At 42.3% G+C, this 22105-nt stretch overlaps 1 protein-coding gene across 1 annotated transcript in view; it reads left to right on the forward strand.

The window, feature by feature from the left end:
• The window catches only part of syne1b (spectrin repeat containing, nuclear envelope 1b), a gene marked incomplete at its 5' end in the record, with an annotated part of 101104 nt that overhangs the window by 9571 nt on the left and 69428 nt on the right, over positions 1-22105 (forward strand). Inside the window, 29 exons of the mRNA XM_080480598.1 lie at positions 199-294; positions 1034-1117; positions 2286-2306; positions 2743-2835; positions 3104-3282; positions 3877-4073; positions 4872-4975; positions 5371-5421; positions 5568-5600; positions 5858-5965; positions 6042-6179; positions 6560-6724; positions 6809-6921; positions 7008-7176; positions 7257-7353; positions 7449-7469; positions 7717-7919; positions 8017-8181; positions 8263-8415; positions 8488-8631; positions 8844-9011; positions 9589-9747; positions 9826-9990; positions 10293-10427; positions 19157-19315; positions 19528-19736; positions 20631-20739; positions 20812-20976; positions 21102-21269. Of these exons, the coding sequence (XP_080336724.1) occupies positions 199-294; positions 1034-1117; positions 2286-2306; positions 2743-2835; positions 3104-3282; positions 3877-4073; positions 4872-4975; positions 5371-5421; positions 5568-5600; positions 5858-5965; positions 6042-6179; positions 6560-6724; positions 6809-6921; positions 7008-7176; positions 7257-7353; positions 7449-7469; positions 7717-7919; positions 8017-8181; positions 8263-8415; positions 8488-8631; positions 8844-9011; positions 9589-9747; positions 9826-9990; positions 10293-10427; positions 19157-19315; positions 19528-19736; positions 20631-20739; positions 20812-20976; positions 21102-21269 (3771 nt within the window). The remainder of the gene's footprint in view (positions 1-198; positions 295-1033; positions 1118-2285; positions 2307-2742; positions 2836-3103; positions 3283-3876; positions 4074-4871; positions 4976-5370; positions 5422-5567; positions 5601-5857; positions 5966-6041; positions 6180-6559; positions 6725-6808; positions 6922-7007; positions 7177-7256; positions 7354-7448; positions 7470-7716; positions 7920-8016; positions 8182-8262; positions 8416-8487; positions 8632-8843; positions 9012-9588; positions 9748-9825; positions 9991-10292; positions 10428-19156; positions 19316-19527; positions 19737-20630; positions 20740-20811; positions 20977-21101; positions 21270-22105) is intronic.

The following is a 22105-nucleotide window of genomic DNA, read 5'->3' on the forward strand; positions in this document are numbered from 1 at the left end:
AGACAGGAGGGACTATTAAGAAATAGGAGGGACTATTAAGAGAGAGGAGGGACTATCAGGAGACAGGAGGGACTATTAGGAGATAAGAGGGACTATTTGGATGCACCCAGAGTGTCAAAATAAAACAGGAAGTGAGACCAAAGCAGACAGTTTGCTGTTGATGTTTGAGATGTTGAATATCCATCCTCTCTCCAACAGTATAAACCACCGCTGGAGGTCAATGACCTGTTTGAGGACATCAAAGATGGGGTGAAGCTCCTCGCCCTGCTGGAGGTCTTGTCTGGACAAAGACTTGTGAGTAGTCATTGATTTCTGGTCATTCGTGAACTCTTCTTTCCTGAATGAATATTCAGACCAGCTCTCGTGCTTTCACCATCAGATTCAAACAGTTTGAGCATTTTATGTTTTATGTCCTGATGAAAATATGGAAAACGTTTCTTAACTGTGCTGTCAGATCAAGACTTTGACTTTATTCTGAGCTGTACCTCATGAACAGATTATGAATTATACTTCATTGGTCACACATGTTGACTGTTCAGTCCACTGCAGCGGCCACAGCCTAGCGAGAGGTCAAGGGTCATGCTCAGGGACTCACAGTAGTGACCCGTCAGGTAGTTCTGTCACCTGGAGGTGGGTAGGGTACCTCTGTGGCTCTGTGAGCATGACCTTTGACCCCCTAGCAGCCGCAGCGTGGCGGCCCACTGCTCCAGCATGAGGGTCAATAGGATGGCTTCGATACAGAGCAGGAATTTCTCCAAGGAAATCAATAACGTCTGCTTAGGTTCTAGATTTCTCAATCAATGAAAATCTGCGTTTGGGCAAAAATATTCATTTTCACAGATCAGCCACAACATTATGGCCACCTGCCTAATAGCATGTAGCGGCACTGGACCTCTGCAGTAGGGCTGCAGTGGTTTGGACCAGTGGTCACATAACCTGGTCATGGATGGATGGATGGATGGATGGATGGATGGATGGATGGATGGAACTTCCTGCAGCTGTGACTCAGCTCTGTGTGCCTGCTGTGTTGCAGCCGTGTGAACAAGGCCGCCAGCTGAAGAGGATCCACTGGGTCTCCAACATCGGCACTGCTCTCAAATTCCTGGAAGGCAGGAAGGTATGCAGTCGTCGTTATATTCTGTTAATAGAGGGTGACTGACGGAGAGCTCACCTGTTCAGGTGTATCACAACGTAAAGCTCTATCAGATGAAAGTAAGAATTTATAAATTAACTAAAAAAGACAACATGCAGGGAACATTGTGTTTTTTTAAAAGGATTAATGTTGTTATCTTTCAATGAGTTTTTAGTTTTATTATCACAGTGGATGATACAGTTGTATGAAACATGTTTACTCACAAAAAAGAAAGAACAACTGCATTTGTCTTTTGCCAGAATGTTTGTTCTTCAAACGGCACAGAAAATAAAAAAAACACAAAGCACCTCAGCAGCAGGATTCCACCTCAACGCCTGCTGGAATTCTAGTGACTAAAGCTTTGCAGTTGTTTCTCTATTGTTTGCCTTCGCAAGATCATCCAACACTTCACTGGTTTTCAAAAGTCCGTGATCATTAAGATTAATGAATTAATGATTTAATGAATTAATGGAACGCCCCGGCCGGCTCAGCTGGTAGAGCATGAGACTCTCAATCTCAAGGTAGAGGGTTCATGTCCCACTCCGGGCACCACCTTTCCCTGGGTGACGGTGCTCAGACTGACACCCCCACCACCCGGAAACGGATAAGAGGGAGAAGATGGATGGATTTTTTGGCAATTCGACTTTAACATGACAAATAAGTTTTGTTCATAATTTTTCCGTTGGAGATCTCTGGGCTCCCCAACCGAGTCCTGAACCTGATGATAGGAACCAGTACTTATGACTATTAGTGTCTTACAGCCTTATGGCTTTTTTTTAAAAGAATCTGTCTATTCTTTCTTTCTTTCTTTCTTTCTTTCTTTCTTTCTTTCTTTCTTTCTTTCTTTCTTTCTTTCTTTCTTTCTTACATGTAGCTGACATGTAGTATTTCTTTAACAGTATATGCATTATAACAGTATCTGCATGATGTCACCTACCCACATTTAAACAGCTTGCACTTCTGTGCTGAAAGGGTTAATGTTTGTCCGTGTGTTGTCCTGCTGTGTCGAGGTGTGTGTCAGTGTGCTGCAGGTTCACACGACATTCTGACGCTTGTGATTACATAAAGTGTCTGTAAAGCCTTTGGCTCTGGCGCTGCTGTCCCACTTTCAGTGTGTCATTGTTGTGATCTCTCTCCCATCCTGTGTCGTCAGTCTGTGTACCGAGGATCTCCGGTCAGTCCCACGTCGCCGCGCACCGTTTCACTTTTCGTTTGATGCACGTTTGTCCTCAGCTGCTGTAGATGAAGTCTGCTCACATGCTTCCTGAAGCTTCCTGACGTCTGACTTGTGTTTGTGGCCCCGGGCTGCCCTGAGATTTGCCAAAGCCTCAGTGCAGCAGATCTTCAGGGTTTGTGTTGCTGTAGTGCATCTGCTTTTCTTTCATCATTTCTTTCTTTTCTTTCTTGACTTGTGGTGATTTTTACTTGCTGTTTCTGCCTTCTGCACACGACGAGGATTGGCTGCATCAAAGACCAGACTTTGATGGTTTCCAGCTTGTGATTTTTGTTTGACTCGTTTAAGACTTTGTCTGGTTGCCAGTTTCAATCCCGAACTACCTGCAGCTCAACTTCCTTCAGAGTCTAATCATCCACAATAATCTATGTTTCAGATCAAACTTGTAAACATTCACGCCACGGACGTGGCTGACGGACGACCTTCAATTGTCCTTGGGTTGATATGGACCATCATCCTCTACTTCCAGGTGATGATCGAGTTTAACGACTGTTCACTTTCAGCTGAGTCACTGCCGCTCCATGTATTTACCACCCAGATGAGAGCTGACAGGTCACCACTGGGATCCCTGAGCATGACCTTTGACCCCAGCAGCTGTCCAAGCGCTCCGAGCCTGTAGAGTGAAGGTTAACTGTGAACAGGATGAATTCGATCCAAGGAAGGATCAATAAACGTTCTTAGTTTTATTGGATCGAGGTGAAGATGTTGTGTGTGAATGAAATGTTTTTTCCTGTCAGATTGAGGAGTTGACCAGCAACCTGCCAGCCCTGCAGGCCCTGTCCAACAGCAGCTCCTCTGTGGAGAGCGCCGCCGGCTCAGAGACGGGAAGCCCCCCCATGAAGAGGAAGGTGGTCAACAAGTTCCAGGGCAATGCCAAGAAGGCCCTGCTCAGATGGGTGCAGTGCACGGCGGCCAAGTACGTCAGGTCAACCTGCTCTCCTGAATGAAACAGGAAGTGATGAGTGAACAGTCTTACTGTTTGTATCTGAAAGGTGTAAGCTGAAAGTGTGACATTATTTAACCAGGGTTGGTAGAACAATGAACTTTGTACCATTTCTGGTTTGTTTCATGGCCCATTGCATTTATTCAAAGGTCCAATGCTGCATTGATACTTCATTATTATTATATATATTATTAGTTCAGTCCCTTTTTCCTCCAGATGTAGTGTGGCAGTTTTACAGGACCAGGGTTTGAGTACGATGGTGTGTCAGACAGTCGACTGTCCACCGGTAGCATGTTGTCGTTCCCCTGGTCCATCGCTCCGTGCTTCATGTACTGTGGTAGTTTTATTGTTCTGATCTCCCACCGGATGTTTCCTGTGTGATTCAAGACTTAAGTGGAATACTGAGAAAAAACATGCACGTTTTGAAATGGTCCATTCAGAAACATCGTTGCTCCATCATGTCACAGTGAAATTCTGAGGTACAAAAGATGATGGTGTCAAAACATCTACAGTTCCAGTGTGAAACAGTAAACAAGCCCACAGGTTTCAGTTTCGCTTGTCTTCCAGACACCAGGCCGTGGAGGTGAAGGACTTCGGCCCCAGCTGGCGGGATGGGGTTGCCTTTCAGCTGGTGGTGCACGCCATCAGGCCGGACCTGGTGGACATGGAGGTCGTGCGGCGGAGAAGCAACCGAGAGAATCTGGAGATTGCTTTCGCTCTGGCAGAAAACGAGTTGGGAATCCCTCGCCTGCTGGACCCAGAAGGTGAACCTGTTGCAGTTCAACGTTGAAGTGTAGGAAGTGACCATGTCTGCAAATGTCACCAGCAGCCGTGACGCGTTACTGCTCTGAGAGCTGCACTGGTGATAATCATAGGTCCAGGGTGGAGGTGATAATCATTGGTCCAGGGTGGAGATGATAATCATTGGTCCAGGGTGGAGATGATAATCATTGGTCCAGGGTGGAGGTGATAATCATTGGTCAAGGGTGGAGGTGATAATAATTGGTCAAGGGTGGAGATGATAATCATTGGTCCAGTGTGGAGATGATAATCATTGGTCCAGGGTGGAGGTGATAATCATTGGTCAAGGGTGGAGGTGATAATAATTGGTCAAGGGTGGAGATGATAATCATAGGTCCAGGATGGAGGTGATAATCATTGGTCAAGGGTGGAGGTGATAATCATTGGTCCAGGGTGGAGATGATAATCATTGGTCAAGGGTGGAGGTGATAATCATTGGTCCAGGATGGAGGTGATAATCATTGGTCCAGGGTGGAGGTGATAATCATAGGTCCAGGATGGAGGTGATAATCATTGGTCCAGGGTGGAGGTGATAATCATTGGTCAAGGGTGGAGGTGATAATAATTGGTCAAGGGTGGAGATGATAATCATTGGTCCAGGATGGAGGTGATAATCAGCTGCAGTGTCTCAGTAGATTCGTCCTCTGTAGGATGAGAAATGTTTCCATGTCCTATGAGACGGTGGCTCCATCGTCTCCTCGTGTTGACGAGTTCATGATGTTCCAGGGTTCCTCCAGCAGTGTGTGTGTGTTCCTCTGCAGACGTGGACGTGGACAAACCAGATGAGAAGTCCATCATGACGTATGTGGCTCAGTTCCTGAAGCACTACCCGAACCCTCAGCTGTCCGACGGCCAGACGGACGAGGTAGAAGCTCCAGGGAGAAACCTCAACACCTCACTTTGCACCACTCTCGGGACTCTGATTCCCACAACGCGGAAAACCTGGAAAATATCATTGAATTACGACGTGAAAATGGTTTTTAGTAATAAACATGCAATCATGCAGAAAGTTTCATTGTAGAAATTAATTTCTAAAATCAAATTTCTACATTACACAAATTTCGAAAGTAAAAATAAACCTGAAAAAAGCTCAAATTTGAAAAACAAAGTGTTCATGAGTGTATTTCATACTTCGAGTTCACTGATGAACTGAAAGTATTCAGGAAGAGAACAATCATGAATTCATCAGGGTTTTGATTTGTTTTTCACTTTATCATCACATTGATTTCCTTGTGTACTTTATGTTTTTTGCACATTAAGCTGCGACTTGGTTCAGTTCCCACCTTTGCTCTGTCAGCGCCGGTGCTGCAGGTGAGACGCCAGCTCGCAGTCCGGCCTGTTCCTGTTTGCAGTGGCTCTCATCCTGTTTCCATCCACTTCCTTTCTCCTATTTCTTGCTGTTCTGATGCTTTTCTGATGGACGTGCTTCTCTCTGTGCCTTGCTGCTTTCTGGATAGTTTGCTGCCCAAGACATAGAGCAAATGCTTGAGGTATGTTCAACTAAACCAACTAGATCAGTCTGGAGAAGTGACTTTCAGCATGTCCCCTCGCGTCACACTTCCTGAGTCTGTAACCTAACCTGTAAACCCAGAGACTGAGTCTGTAACCTAACCTGTAAACCCAGAGACTGAGTCTGTAACCTAACCTGTAAACCCAGAGACTGAGTCCGTAACCTAACCTGTAAACCCAGAGTCTGTGTTTCTGGGTTGGTGTCTGGTTTGACGTGTTGCTGCTCGTGTCTCCACAGCGAGAGGAGAGGAAGATGCTGAGGGAGCTGAAGGTCTTCCTGGACCAGCTGGAGAGAGACGTCCTCCGAGCTCAGGGAGCAGAAGGAAACCTGACTGATAAATATCAGGTGAGAATCATCATCATCAAACATCCCCCCTCTGTCTGCGGGAGCCTTCCTCTCACTTCTGCTCTGGTTCTCTCAGGCTTTCAAGAGCTTCCGTGTTCAGTACGAGATGAAGAAGAAGCAGAGCGACCCGCTGCTGCAGCCCGTCAACAAGGAGGGCAAGCTGTCGGTGGACCAGGCTCTGGTGAAGCAGGCCTGGGATCGAGTGTCTGCCAGGGTGAGGAGGAGGAGGAGCAGCAGGAGGAGGAGGAGGAGGAGCAGGAGGAGGAAGAGGAGAAGGAGAAGCAGGAGGAGGAGCAGCAGGAGCAGGAGGAGGAAGAGAAGGAGGAGCAGGAGGAGGAGGGGGAGCAGAAGGAGGAAGAGGAGCAGGAGGAGGAGGGGCAGGAAGAGCAGAAAGAGGAGGAAGAGCAGGAGGAGGAGCAGAAGGAGCTGGAGGAGCAGATGGAGCAGGAGGAGGAGCAGAAGGAGCAGGTGGAGGAGGAGCAGATGGAGCAGGAGGTGGAGCAGAAGGAGCAGATGGAGCAGGAGGTGGAGGGTCTGTCTGGGAGGCAGGTTGTGACCAGCAGAACCTCCTTTGTGTTCTGGGCTCTGTTGCAGCTGCTGGACTGGCACATCCACCTGGACCAGTCTCTGCCCGGCCCCCTGGGGGTGATGGGGGCCTGGCTGCACCGGGCGGAGCTGGCTCTGCGAGAGGACCTTCCCTCCACGCTGGCTCACGAAGAGACGGCCAACGTGCTTCACAGGAAGTTAGAGCAGCACAAGGTAACGAGCGCCGCCTTCACCCCGTCTGGTGACGGTGGCTGGAGGACGTGAGGATGAGTTTTCCTCTGGTTTCTGCTTTTGCAGGAGGTTCTAAAGAGTGTAGAATCACACAGACAAACGTTCCAGCAGATCCACAGGGACAGGGCCGTGAACGGAGTCCCTGTTCCTCCTGAACAGCTCCAGGACCTGGCAGAACGGTAACACCTTCACTTCACTCCTCTGCTAGTGTACTGTCACTCCAACCATACCGGTTCGTGTTCGGCTGAAACGTTTTCGTTTGCAGCTTCAACTTTGTGTCCACGTCGTCACACACTCACCTGATCAAGATGGAATTCTGGGAAATGAAATATCGAGTGATGGGGTTTCTGGTGCTGGCCGAGTCGAAGCTGAAGTCCTGGATCATTAAATATGGCCGACGAGATTCAGTGGACCTGCTGCTGCAGAGCTACCTTGTAGGTTGGAGTCTTGTGAAGAGCAGTCGAGTGTTTCTCAGGTTCCTGAACGAAGCCTTTTGTTCTGCTCTGCATCTTAGACCTTCATCGAAGGGCATCGCTTCTTCGAACAATACGAGCTGATCTTCACAGCCCTGAAGAAAGCTGCAGAGGTTTATGTTCGGTCTGACAGTTCAAGTAAGACCTTTTCTTTCCATGTTCACAAGTTATCTGCACATTCTGAATGAAGATGGGTGTTTGTGAACATCTGTACTGTCGATTTCATGTTACAGGGTCTAAGACCTGTAACAAAGGTAAGTCTAAAAAGTCCCGAACTCTTCCTGCTTTTTTCCTTCTGACATCCTCCAAACAAATTGAGAAACACACTGCATCCTGCATGACGGGGTCCCCACAGCTGGCATGACCTCCTGACCTCCTGACCTCCTGACCTCCTGACCTGCACCATCAACCCTGAGGCTGGATTAGCACCGCCTCCTTCTCACTCACAGTCTGTACTTGAGCCGCCGCTGAAGCTGAAGAGCTCCGTGTCTGATTCCTCAGTTGATGAAGCAGAAGGTGTGAGCAGGTTCCTCAGCGACACGACGGCTCAGTGGAGGAACTTGGCTCTGGAGCTCCGCAGCGTCCGCAGCATGCTGGAGGAGGTGATCTCCAACTGGGACAAGTACAGCAGCACCGTAGCGGCACTGCAGGCCTGGCTGGAGGACGCCGAGCAGATGCTCAACCAATCAGAGAGCGCCAAGCGTGTGAGTGCGCACGCACACACACACACACACACACGCGCGCGCGCGGACTGGCCCGACACAAGCTCACCAGTTCTCTCTTAATCTTTCTGACTCTCAGGACTTCTTCAGGAACTTCTCTCACTGGATCCAGCAGCACATGGACATGAACGACGCAGGAAACTTCCTGATCGAGACGTGTGATGAAACCATCTCCAGAGACCTGAAGCAGCAGCTCCTGCTCCTCAACGGCCGGTGGAGGGAGCTGTTTGTCAAAGTGAAACATGTAAGTCCAGCAGGAAACACGTTAACACGTCAACCATGCAAGGAGCGGAGGTACGAGCCACTCTGGGCTTGTGTTTGACAGTATGCACGGGCAGACGAGGTGGACAAGCTCAGACAAGATTACCACGATGGGATTAACACCTTGAAAATGTTCATGGATGCCACCAATGAAAAGATGACGGCTCCTGTCCAGGTCTCCTTCCTGAACGTCCGAGCTTTCACACAGGATGTGGAGGTAGGAAGCCTCTCTTCTTCTCTCCAGGCTCCGGCCGGCTCCGTCTCATTGTGTTTTGATGACTGTTGGTAGGAAATCAAGCACAAGGTTCCAGCAATGGAAGCGGCCTGCAAGGCAGCGAGCCGCACGGCGCAGCTGCTCACCAAAGACACTCCAGAAGACGAGCTTGCTCACATGATGGCGGTCATGGCCTCCATCACAGAGCAGCTCAGTAAGGTGTGTGTGCACGTCAGCCCACATTTCACATTCAGGATGCAGAAACGGCAGCATTGATACCAGAACCTCAGGTCCAAAGGTCTTTAAGGTCGAGCTTCATCTCTGGTACCAACAAGTTCACCAGGCATCTGGAAAACCTTCAGTTTTCAATTCATTTATTCAAATTACGTTTACATTTCCTCACTGACATGAACACACACTCTCCTCCTCAGGTCAGAGACAGATGTTTGCCTCTGCTCAGAGAGTCTCAGTCTCTCTTACCTCCTCTGGAGGAGATGGAGAAGAACATCACTGGCTTCTACCAGGCTCTGGAGAAGGCCAGTCACATCACCAGCAGGACTGAGTCCGAGGGGCCGCTGGACTTCAAGCAGAAGTGCCAGGTGAGTTATACCCACGACCTGCTACCAGTTACCTGCTACCAGTTACCTGCTCCCTGCTCCCAGCTACCAGTTACCAACTACCAGTTACCTGCTACCAGTTACCTGCTTGTTTTTACCAGTTACCTGCTACCAGTTACCAATTACTTGCTACAAGTTACCTGCTACCAGGTAACTGCAAGTAGCAACTTGCTCCCAGTTACCTGCTGGCTCCTACCAGTTACCTGCTACCAGTTACCTACAACCAGTTGCCTGCGACTTGCTAACAGTTACCTGCTAGCTCCTACCAGTCACCTGCTACCAGTTACCTGCTATCAGTGATGTTACCTGCGACCAGTTACCTGCTGTCTCCTACCAGTTACCAGTTACCTGCTATCTCCTACCAGTTACATGCTACCAGTTACCTGCTACCAGTTACCTGCTATCAGTGATGTTACCTGCGACCAGTTACCTGCTGTCTCCTACCAGTTACCAGTTACCTGCTATCTCCTACCAGTTACATGCTACCAGTTACCTGCTACCTGTTACCTGCTACCAGTTACCAGTTACCTGCTACCAGTTACCGTCCTCCGTGTTGCAGGAGCTGGCCACCTTCACACACAGCTGTAAGAAGTGCCTGACGGTGATTGAGAAGAACCACCAGAGCATCCAGAAGGTTCTGAGCTGCAGCCAGATGCTGCAGCACATGGACCTGAGCCTCCTGCAGAGCCGAGTGGCCGACCTGCAGACGTCCTCTCAGGTGAACCAGCGTCTCTTGCTATCGCTGCTCCTCAGCAGAAGCTGCTCTGCTCCTCTGAACGGGAATGTTTGTGTCCAGAACATGTTCAGGGACTCCACCGAGTGGCGGAAGCAGGTGGAAGCCAACAGCAGCCTGATGAAGCGCTTCGAGGAGTCTCGAGTGGAGCTGGAGAAGGTTCTGAAGATGGCCCAGAACTGTCTGCAGGAGAGAGGAGACCCCGAGGAGCTGCTCAAGAAACACACGGTAAGTTCTGCTGCAAACCTCCTCCAGCTTCTGCTGATCAAGTCAGAGCAAACAGCAAGTTTCTGGATGAAATTGGAAATATTGAAAAGTTTGATAAAGTAGTTTCATTGTACTTAATGTTCCTGGAGCTCTGTATCGGCAGGCTGCTGTCCATCACTGTGCACAGTGAGAACACGATGAGAATGATACGAGATTAGAATGAGACGAGGATGACGTGAGGATGAGATGAGATGAGATGAGATGAGATGAGATGAGATGAGATGAAAGCTCCCTGGTAAACCTGGACTTGCTGGGTGTTGCAGGAGTTCTTTGGACAGCTGGACCAGCGGGTGCTGAATTCATTCCTGAAGGCCTGTGACGAGCTGACGGACATCCTGCCGGACCTGGAACAGCAGGCGCTGCAGGAAACAGTCCGCAGGCTGCACAGACACTGGAAGGTACGTATCTGATGTCTCATGTCTCAGGTTGAGGATCAGTCTAATGTCTCATATCTCAGGTTAATGCAACTTCTGCTGAGTCATCACTAAAGTCTATCTTTAGTTTAAAACATGCTGAGTCATCAATAAAGTATATCTTTAGTTTAAAACATGCTGAGTCATCAATAAATTAACTTTAGTTTAAAACATGTTGAGTGATCAATAAGGTCTCTCTTTAGTTTAAAACATGCTGAGTCATCAATACACTAACTATAAACTTAAAGTCTATCTTTAGTTTAAAACATGCCGAGTCATCAATACACTAACTTTAGTTTAAAACATGCTGAGTGATCAATAAGGTCTAACTTTAGTTTAAAACATGCTGAGTGATCAATAAGGTCTAACTTTAGTTTAAAACATGCTGAGTCATCACTAAAGTCTATCTTTAGTTTAAAACATGCTGAGTCATCAATAAAGTCTACTTTAGTTTAAAACATGCTGAGTCATCAATAAACTAACTTTAGTTTAAAACATGTTGAGTGAACAATAAGGTCTAACTTTAGTTTAAAACATGCTGAGTCATCAATAAAGTCTACTTTAGTTTAAAACATGCTGAGTCATCAATAAAGTCTACTTTAGTTTAAAACATGCTGAGTCATCACTAAAGTCTATCTTTAGTTTTAAACATGCCGAGTCATCAATACACTAACTTTAAACTAAAGATAGACTTTAGTGATGACTCAGCATTAAAGTCTATCTTTAGTTTAAAACATGCCGAGTCATCAATACACTAACTTTAGTTTAAAACATGCTGAGTCATCACTAAAGTCTATCTTTAGTTTAAAACGTGCTGAGTCATCACTAAAGTCTATCTGTAGTTTAAAACATGCCAAGTCATCAATACACTAACTTTAAACTTAGATAGACTTTAGTGATGACTCAGCATTAAAGTCTATCTTTAGTTTAAAACATGCCGAGTCATCAATACACTAACTTTAGTTTAAAACATGCTGAGTGATCAATAAGGTCTAACTTTAGTTTAAAACATGCTGAGTCATCACTAAAGTCTGTCTTTAGTTTAAAACATGCCAAGTCATCAATACACTAACTTTAAACTAAAGATAGACTTTAGTGATGACTCAGCATTAAAGTCTATCTTTAGTTTAAAACATGCTGAGTGATCAATAAAGTCTAACTTTAGTTTAAAACATGCTGAGTCATCAATAAAGTCTACTTTAGTTTAAAACATGCTGAGTCATCAATAAACTAACTTTAGTTTAAAACATGTTTAGTGATCAATAAGGTCTAACTTTAGTTTAAAACATGCTGAGTCATCACTAAAGTCTATCTTTAGTTTAAAACATGCCAAGTCATCAATACACTAACTTTAAACTTAAAGATAGACTTTAGTGATGACTTAGCATTAAAGTCTAACTTTAGTTTAAAACATGCTGAGTGAACAATAAGGTCTAACTTTAGTTTAAAACATGCTGAGTCATCAATAAAGTCTACTTTAGTTTAAAACATGCTGAGTCATCAATAAACTAACTTTAGTTTAAAACATGTTGAGTCATCACTAAAGTCTATCTTTAGTTTAAAACATGCCGAGTCATCAATACACTAACTTTAAACTAAAGATAGACTTTAGTGATGACTCAGCATTAAAGTCTATCTTTAGTTTAAAACATGCCGAGTCATCAATACACTAACTTTAGTTTAAAACATGCTGAGTCATCACTAAAGTCTATCTTTAGTTTAAAACGTGCTGAGTCATCACTAAAGTCTATCTTTAGTTTAAAACATGCTGAGTGATCAATAAAGTCTAACTTTAGTTTAAAACATGCTGAGTCATCAATAAAGTCTACTTTAGTTTAAAACATGCTGAGTCATCAATAAAGTCTACTTTAGTTTAAAACATGCTGAGTCATCAATAAACTAACTTTAGTTTAAAACATGTTGAGTGATCAATAAGGTCTAACTTTAGTTTAAAACATGCTGAGTCATCAATAAAGTCTACTTTAGTTTAAAACATGCTGAGTCATCAATAAACTAACTTTAGTTTAAAACATGTTGAGTGATCAATAAGGTCTAACTTTAGTTTAAAACATGCTGAGTCATCACTAAAGTCTATCTTTAGTTTAAAACAAGCTGAGTCATCACTAAAGTCTATCTTTAGTTTAAAACATGCCAAGTCATCAATACACTAACTTTAAACTAAAGATAGACTTTAGTGATGACTCAGCATTAAAGTCTATCTTTAGTTTAAAACATGCCGAGTCATCAATACACTAACTTTAGTTTAAAACATGCTGAGTGATCAATAAGGTTTAACTTTAGTTTAAAACATGCTGAGTCATCACTAAAGTCTGTCTTTAGTTTAAAACATGCTGAGTGATCAATAAAGTCTAACTTTAGTTTAAAACATGCTGAGTCATCACTAAAGTCTATCTTTAGTTTAAAACATGCCGAGTCATCAATACACTAACTTTAAACTAAAGATAGACTTTAGTGATGACTCAGCATTAAAGTCTATCTTTAGTTTAAAACATGCAGAGTCATCAATACACTAACTTTAGTTTAAAACATGTTGAGTGATCAATAAGGTTTAACTTTAGTTTAAAACATGCTGAGTCATCACTAAAGTCTATCTTTAGTTTAAAACGTGCTGAGTCATCACTAAAGTCTATCTTTAGTTTAAAACATGCTGAGTCATCAATAAAGTCTAACTTTAGTTTAAAACATGCTGAGTCATCAATAAACTAACTTTAGTTTAAAACATGCTGAGTCATCAATCAACTAACTTTAGTTTAAAACATGTTGAGTGATCAATAAGGTCTAACTTTAGTTTAAAACATGCTGAGTCATCACTAAAGTCTAGCTTTAGTTTAAAACATGCCGAGTCATCAATACACAAACTTTAGTTTAAAACATGCTGAGTGATCAATAAGGTTTAACTTTAGTTTAAAACATGCTGAGTCATCACTAAAGTCTATCTTTAGTTTAAAACGTGCTGAGTCATCACTAAAGTCTATCTTTAGTTTAAAACATGCTGAGTGATCAATAAAGTCTAACTTTAGTTTAATATATGCTGAGTCAGCAATAAAGTCTAACTTTAGTTTAAAACATGCTGAGTGAACAATAAGGTCTAACTTTAGTTTAAAACATGCCGAGTCATCAATACACCAACTTTAAACTAAAGATAGACTTTAGTGATGACTCAGCATTAAAGTCTATCTTTAGTTTAAAACATGCCGAGTCATCAATACACTAACTTTAGTTTAAAACATGCTGAGTCATCAATAAACTAACTTTAGTTTAAAACATGTTGAGTGAACAATAAGGTCTGACTTTAGTTTAAAACATGCTGAGTCATCACTAAAGTCTATCTTTAGTTTAAAACATGCCGAGTCATCAATACACTAACTTTAAACTAAAGATAGACTTTAGTGATGACTCAGCATTAAAGTCTATCTTTAGTTTAAAACATGCCGAGTCATCAATACACTAACTTTAGTTTAAAACATGCTGAGTGATCAATAAGGTTTAACTTTAGTTTAAAACATGCTGAGTCATCACTAAAGTCTGTCTTTAGTTTAAAACATGCTGAGTGATCAATAAAGTCTAACTTTAGTTTAAAACATGCCGAGTCATCACTAAAGTCTATCTTTAGTTTAAAACATGCCGAGTCATCAATACACTAACTTTAAACTAAAGATAGACTTTAGTGATGACTCAGCATTAAAGTCTATCTTTAGTTTAAAACATGCAGAGTCATCAATACACTAACTTTAGTTTAAAACATGTTGAGTGATCAATAAGGTTTAACTTTAGTTTAAAACATGCTGAGTCATCACTAAAGTCTATCTTTAGTTTAAAACGTGCTGAGTCATCACTAAAGTCTATCTTTAGTTTAAAACATGCTGAGTGATCAATAAAGTCTAACTTTAGTTTAAAACATGCTGAGTCATCAATAAAGTCTACTTTAGTTTAAAACATGCTGAGTCATCAATAAAGTCTACTTTAGTTTAAAACATGCTGAGTCATCAATAAACTAACTTTAGTTTAAAACATGTTGAGTGATCAATAAGGTCTAACTTTAGTTTAAAACATGCTGAGTCATCAATAAAGTCTACTTTAGTTTAAAACATGCTGAGTCATCAATAAACTAACTTTAGTTTAAAACATGTTGAGTGATCAATAAGGTCTAACTTTAGTTTAAAACATGCTGAGTCATCACTAAAGTCTATCTTTAGTTTAAAACAAGCTGAGTCATCACTAAAGTCTATCTTTAGTTTAAAACATGCCAAGTCATCAATACACTAACTTTAAACTAAAGATAGACTTTAGTGATGACTCAGCATTAAAGTCTATCTTTAGTTTAAAACATGCCGAGTCATCAATACACTAACTTTAGTTTAAAACATGCTGAGTGATCAATAAGGTTTAACTTTAGTTTAAAACATGCTGAGTCATCACTAAAGTCTGTCTTTAGTTTAAAACATGCTGAGTGATCAATAAAGTCTAACTTTAGTTTAAAACATGCTGAGTCATCACTAAAGTCTATCTTTAGTTTAAAACATGCCGAGTCATCAATACACTAACTTTAAACTAAAGATAGACTTTAGTGATGACTCAGCATTAAAGTCTATCTTTAGTTTAAAACATGCAGAGTCATCAATACACTAACTTTAGTTTAAAACATGTTGAGTGATCAATAAGGTTTAACTTTAGTTTAAAACATGCTGAGTCATCACTAAAGTCTATCTTTAGTTTAAAACGTGCTGAGTCATCACTAAAGTCTATCTTTAGTTTAAAACATGCTGAGTCATCAATAAAGTCTAACTTTAGTTTAAAACATGCTGAGTCATCAATAAACTAACTTTAGTTTAAAACATGCTGAGTCATCAATCAACTAACTTTAGTTTAAAACATGTTGAGTGATCAATAAGGTCTAACTTTAGTTTAAAACATGCTGAGTCATCACTAAAGTCTAGCTTTAGTTTAAAACATGCCGAGTCATCAATACACAAACTTTAGTTTAAAACATGCTGAGTGATCAATAAGGTTTAACTTTAGTTTAAAACATGCTGAGTCATCACTAAAGTCTATCTTTAGTTTAAAACGTGCTGAGTCATCACTAAAGTCTATCTTTAGTTTAAAACATGCTGAGTGATCAATAAAGTCTAACTTTAGTTTAATATATGCTGAGTCAGCAATAAAGTCTAACTTTAGTTTAAAACATGCTGAGTGAACAATAAGGTCTAACTTTAGTTTAAAACATGCCGAGTCATCAATACACCAACTTTAAACTAAAGATAGACTTTAGTGATGACTCAGCATTAAAGTCTATCTTTAGTTTAAAACATGCCGAGTCATCAATACACTAACTTTAGTTTAAAACATGCTGAGTCATCAATAAACTAACTTTAGTTTAAAACATGTTGAGTGAACAATAAGGTCTGACTTTAGTTTAAAACATGCTGAGTCATCACTAAAGTCTATCTTTAGTTTAAAACATGCCGAGTCATCAATACACTAACTTTAAACTAAAGATAGACTTTAGTGATGACTCAGCATTAAAGTCTATCTTTAGTTTAAAACATGCCGAGTCATCAATACACTAACTTTAGTTTAAAACATGCTGAGTGATCAATAAGGTTTAACTTTAGTTTAAAACATGCTGAGTCATCACTAAAGTCTGTCTTTAGTTTAAAACATGCTGAGTGATCAATAAAGTCTAACTTTAGTTTAAAACATGCCGAGTCATCACTAAAGTCTATCTTTAGTTTAAAACATGCCGAGTCATCAATACACTAACTTTAAACTAAAGATAGACTTTAGTGATGACTCAGCATTAAAGTCTATCTTTAGTTTAAAACATGCAGAGTCATCAATACACTAACTTTAGTTTAAAACATGTTGAGTGATCAATAAGGTTTAACTTTAGTTTAAAACATGCTGAGTCATCACTAAAGTCTATCTTTAGTTTAAAACGTGCTGAGTCATCACTAAAGTCTATCTTTAGTTTAAAACATGCTGAGTGATCAATAAAGTCTAACTTTAGTTTAAAACATGCTGAGTCATCAATAAAGTCTACTTTAGTTTAAAACATGCTGAGTCATCAATAAAGTCTACTTTAGTTTAAAACATGCTGAGTCATCAATAAACTAACTTTAGTTTAAAACATGTTGAGTGATCAATAAGGTCTAACTTTAGTTTAAAACATGCTGAGTCATCAATAAAGTCTACTTTAGTTTAAAACATGCTGAGTCATCAATAAACTAACTTTAGTTTAAAACATGTTGAGTGATCAATAAGGTCTAACTTTAGTTTAAAACATGCTGAGTCATCACTAAAGTCTATCTTTAGTTTAAAACAAGCTGAGTCATCACTAAAGTCTATCTTTAGTTTAAAACATGCCAAGTCATCAATACACTAACTTTAAACTAAAGATAGACTTTAGTGATGACTCAGCATTAAAGTCTATCTTTAGTTTAAAACATGCCGAGTCATCAATACACTAACTTTAGTTTAAAACATGCTGAGTGATCAATAAGGTTTAACTTTAGTTTAAAACATGCTGAGTCATCACTAAAGTCTGTCTTTAGTTTAAAACATGCTGAGTGATCAATAAAGTCCAACTTTAGTTTAAAACATGCTGAGTCATCACTAAAGTCTATCTTTAGTTTAAAACATGCCGAGTCATCAATACACTAACTTTAAACTAAAGATAGACTTTAGTGATGACTCAGCATTAAAGTCTATCTTTAGTTTAAAACATGCAGAGTCATCAATACACTAACTTTAGTTTAAAACATGTTGAGTGATCAATAAGGTTTAACTTTAGTTTAAAACATGCTGAGTCATCACTAAAGTCTATCTTTAGTTTAAAACGTGCTGAGTCATCACTAAAGTCTATCTTTAGTTTAAAACATGCTGAGTCATCAATAAAGTCTAACTTTAGTTTAAAACATGCTGAGTCATCAATAAACTAACTTTAGTTTAAAACATGCTGAGTCATCAATCAACTAACTTTAGTTTAAAACATGTTGAGTGATCAATAAGGTCTAACTTTAGTTTAAAACATGCTGAGTCATCACTAAAGTCTAGCTTTAGTTTAAAACATGCCGAGTCATCAATACACAAACTTTAGTTTAAAACATGCTGAGTGATCAATAAGGTTTAACTTTAGTTTAAAACATGCTGAGTCATCACTAAAGTCTATCTTTAGTTTAAAACGTGCTGAGTCATCACTAAAGTCTATCTTTAGTTTAAAACATGCTGAGTGATCAATAAAGTCTAACTTTAGTTTAATATATGCTGAGTCAGCAATAAAGTCTAACTTTAGTTTAAAACATGCTGAGTGAACAATAAGGTCTAACTTTAGTTTAAAACATGCCGAGTCATCAATACACCAACTTTAAACTAAAGATAGACTTTAGTGATGACTCAGCATTAAAGTCTATCTTTAGTTTAAAACATGCCGAGTCATCAATACACTAACTTTAGTTTAAAACATGCTGAGTCATCAATAAACTAACTTTAGTTTAAAACATGTTGAGTGAACAATAAGGTCTGACTTTAGTTTAAAACATGCTGAGTCATCACTAAAGTCTATCTTTAGTTTAAAACATGCCGAGTCATCAATACACTAACTTTAAACTAAAGATAGACTTTAGTGATGACTCAGCATTAAAGTCTATCTTTAGTTTAAAACATGCCGAGTCATCAATACACTAACTTTAGTTTAAAACATGCTGAGTGATCAATAAGGTTTAACTTTAGTTTAAAACATGCTGAGTCATCACTAAAGTCTGTCTTTAGTTTAAAACATGCTGAGTGATCAATAAAGTCTAACTTTAGTTTAAAACATGCCGAGTCATCACTAAAGTCTATCTTTAGTTTAAAACATGCCGAGTCATCAATACACTAACTTTAAACTAAAGATAGACTTTAGTGATGACTCAGCATTAAAGTCTATCTTTAGTTTAAAACATGCAGAGTCATCAATACACTAACTTTAGTTTAAAACATGTTGAGTGATCAATAAGGTTTAACTTTAGTTTAAAACATGCTGAGTCATCACTAAAGTCTATCTTTAGTTTAAAACGTGCTGAGTCATCACTAAAGTCTATCTTTAGTTTAAAACATGCTGAGTCATCAATAAAGTCTAACTTTAGTTTAAAACATGCTGAGTCATCAATAAACTAACTTTAGTTTAAAACATGCTGAGTCATCAATCAACTAACTTTAGTTTAAAACATGTTGAGTGATCAATAAGGTCTAACTTTAGTTTAAAACATGCTGAGTCATCACTAAAGTCTAGCTTTAGTTTAAAACATGCCGAGTCATCAATACACAAACTTTAGTTTAAAACATGCTGAGTGATCAATAAGGTTTAACTTTAGTTTAAAACATGCTGAGTCATCACTAAAGTCTATCTTTAGTTTAAAACGTGCTGAGTCATCACTAAAGTCTATCTTTAGTTTAAAACATGCTGAGTGATCAATAAAGTCTAACTTTAGTTTAATATATGCTGAGTCAGCAATAAAGTCTAACTTTAGTTTAAAACATGCTGAGTCATCAATAAGGTCTAACTTTAGTTTAAAACATGCTGAGTTAGCAATAGTCTAACTTTAGTTTAAAACATGCTGAGTCATCAATAAACTGACTTTAGCTCAATACACGCCGAGTCATCCTTGATGTGAATGAACCCAGTTGTTGATGCGGCTGCTACTGTCCTTCACCAGGACGTCCAGACGGAGGCGCCGTTTCACCTGCTGCAGCTGAAGGTGGAGGTGGAGCAGAGCAGGCTGCAGGTGGTGCTGCGTGACTGCCGGGCGGAGCTGACCCGGCAGAACCGCCACCTGACCAGCACAGGCAGCGAGAAGCTGGTCAAGGAGCACAGGGTGAGCTGATCACACGTATTGATTACCTGGAGAAAACTGATCGCGGGTATTAATCCTGTCAGGATGAAACTGTTGATGACAGTCCACTGATTTGAGGAGTAGTGGAGAGATTGAAAAGAATCAGGGCTGCTGAGATGCAGACTCACCCTGTGTGTGTGTGTGTGTGTGTGTGTGTGTGTGTGTGTGTGTGTGTGTGTGTGTGTGTTGTCCAGGCCTTCTTCAGGGAGAAGGGCCCTCAGTCCCAGTGTGACAGGAGGCTGCAGCAGATGGAGGACCTGTGCCAGAAGCTTCCGGAGGATCACCCGGCCCACCAGACCCTGCAGGCGGCCCGGAGAGACGTGGCCGAGCTGCGAGAGGAAATCGAGGACACTCATCAGAAATTAATGCAGCACCAAGATAAATGGAAGGAGTACAACTCCAGGTCTGTACGTCTCAGTCACGAGGTGTGAGAGCATGACTGCAGGGTTCTTTACATTCCCACAGTAATCTGATTACAGGAGTTCCATAACTTCATATAGAGAGCCGTCGTTGTTCACCGCCACAGTTTCTCTTCTCACATTAAACGTGTTTCATTGACAGTGGCAGCCATCTTACTGTGTGTGTAGATATCTACATCCGCAGCAGCTTTTCATACATACACAGATTCTACTGCAGCAGTTTGTTCTGGAAACACTCAGATCTAAAGTAGAACTTTGGCGTCCCTGTTACGACCCCAAAGAGGGAGGGAACATATTTCAGGACTCGGGAGACAAAGGCACAAGTTTTACACAGTTCAGTTTATTTTCTTTGATTTCATCTCACGAAGGCCTCGTCCACCCGTCCAAAGAGACAAACAAACAAGGAACGGGGAAAGTTTAACTTAAAGATGGCGTGACTGCCCGGCCAAACAAACAAACAATGGCCCAACCCTGTCCAGGGCCACTGAAGCAGACATAGAAACACAGACTAGACCCACAGGGAAAATAAAAGGCGAAACCAGGACATCCGGTACAGCCATGCCAAACTACTGTGACCTGGGCCAGCCCACCGGCCAGCGGGGAGTTCAGCCCGTCAGCTGCAAACAGCCGGCCTCAGGAGCGTGCACGGAACGTAGAACCTCCCAGCAAGCGGATCGGAGAAATGAAGCCCCACCTATTTATATAATGATTATAATTAATGACCCAAAGACCCGAATGCGCTCAGCACCACGAATGCTCCCAACCTTTTAATATTAAATTGATTTAAGAAAATAACGGGGCCAAATGCCCGTAAGAGGAACAGAAAAAAGTTGGGGGACCCCAAGACGTAACCGTCCCGTTGTGTTGGTGTCCTCCAGGTACGCCGAGCTGTCCTGCTGGCTCATTTCTAAAGAGAGTCACCTGAGGCTGCTGAGGAACCGAGCCAACGACCCCCGCAGGTACAGCCAGGTGAAGACCAGCATCATGGTGAGTGGAGCTCTCAGAGCAGTGAGGGTCGGCGGAGAAGAAGCTCTCCATCATGCTGGACTGATGTTGCAGGAGCTGAGGAACGACGCAGAGCTTCAGGAGGGGAACCTGGGCTGGCTGAAGGCCCGCATGGCGGTTCTGATTGAGATCAGTGCTGAAGACGACGCCCAGAGGCAGAGCAGCGCTCTGAGCAAGCTCTCCACCGACTTCAAGGCTCTTCTGGCTTCACTGTCCGAGGTAGAGAAGTTCTCCGCCTGGAGATGCTCCTCCAGCGGTTCTCCCTCATCACTGGAGGTGTGGTCCTGAACCGTGGTGAGGGACATTCCTCTACAACCTCCTCTACGTCTTTCCTCTGCTCTCAGGCGGAGAAGATGGTCCTGGCTGTCGGGGACTGCGTGCAGTTCAGGGACGAGGTCCAGACCACGATAGAAGACCTGGTTCAGGGTCAGAGAGAAGCCCAGGCCGAGGTCTGCAGAATCCTGGACTGTTCAACCTCCAGAGAGGCTCAGCAGCTGCTGCTGGTTCACCAGGTACAGACACCTCACCCTGTACCTTCAGGTAGACACCTCAACCTTGTACCTCCAGGTAGACACCTCAACCTTGTACCTCCAGGTACAGACACCTCACCCTGTACACCTCACCCTGTACCTCCAGGTACAGACACCTCACCCTGTACCTTCAGGTATAGACACCTCACCCTGTACCTCCAGGTAGACACCTCAACCTTGTACCTCCAGGTACAGACACCTCACCCTGTACCTTCAGGTATAGACGCATCACCCTGTAACTCCAGGTAGAAACCTCAACCTTGTACCACCAGGTACAGACACCTCAACCCTGTACTTCTGAGTACAGACACCTCACCCTGTACCTCCAGGTACAGACACCTCCCCCTGTACACCTCACCGTGTAACTCCAGGTAGACACACCTCAACCTTGTACCTCCAGGTACAGACACCTCACCCTGTACCTCCAGGTACAGACACCTCCCCCTGTACACCTCAACCCTGTACCTCCAGGTACAGACACCTCACTCTGTACTTCCAGGTAGACACCTCACCCTGTACCTCCAGGTACAGACACCTCACCCTGTACCTCCAGGTAGACACCTCAACCCTGTACCTCCAGGTACAGACACCTCACTCTGTATGGCCCGATGGGCAATAGGCGGCCAGCACCGACAGGAAAAGGAACCCGATTTGATTCCGGGTTCAGCTCCTCTGTGAAGATTCGTCCAGGTTCTCAGACTTCCCCTCCAGTCCAGAGAAGTGTTGTCCAGCTGGCAGGTGACTCTGCTGACCGCTGTGAGCTCCAGCTGCTGCAGGTCCTAGTTAACATCATTCAACACTCCCGGTTGTATCTGTAG

This window comes from Lipophrys pholis (genome assembly GCF_963383615.2).
Source record: "Lipophrys pholis genome assembly, chromosome: 14".
In the NCBI taxonomy this organism is placed as follows: Eukaryota; Metazoa; Chordata; class Actinopteri; order Blenniiformes; family Blenniidae; genus Lipophrys; species Lipophrys pholis.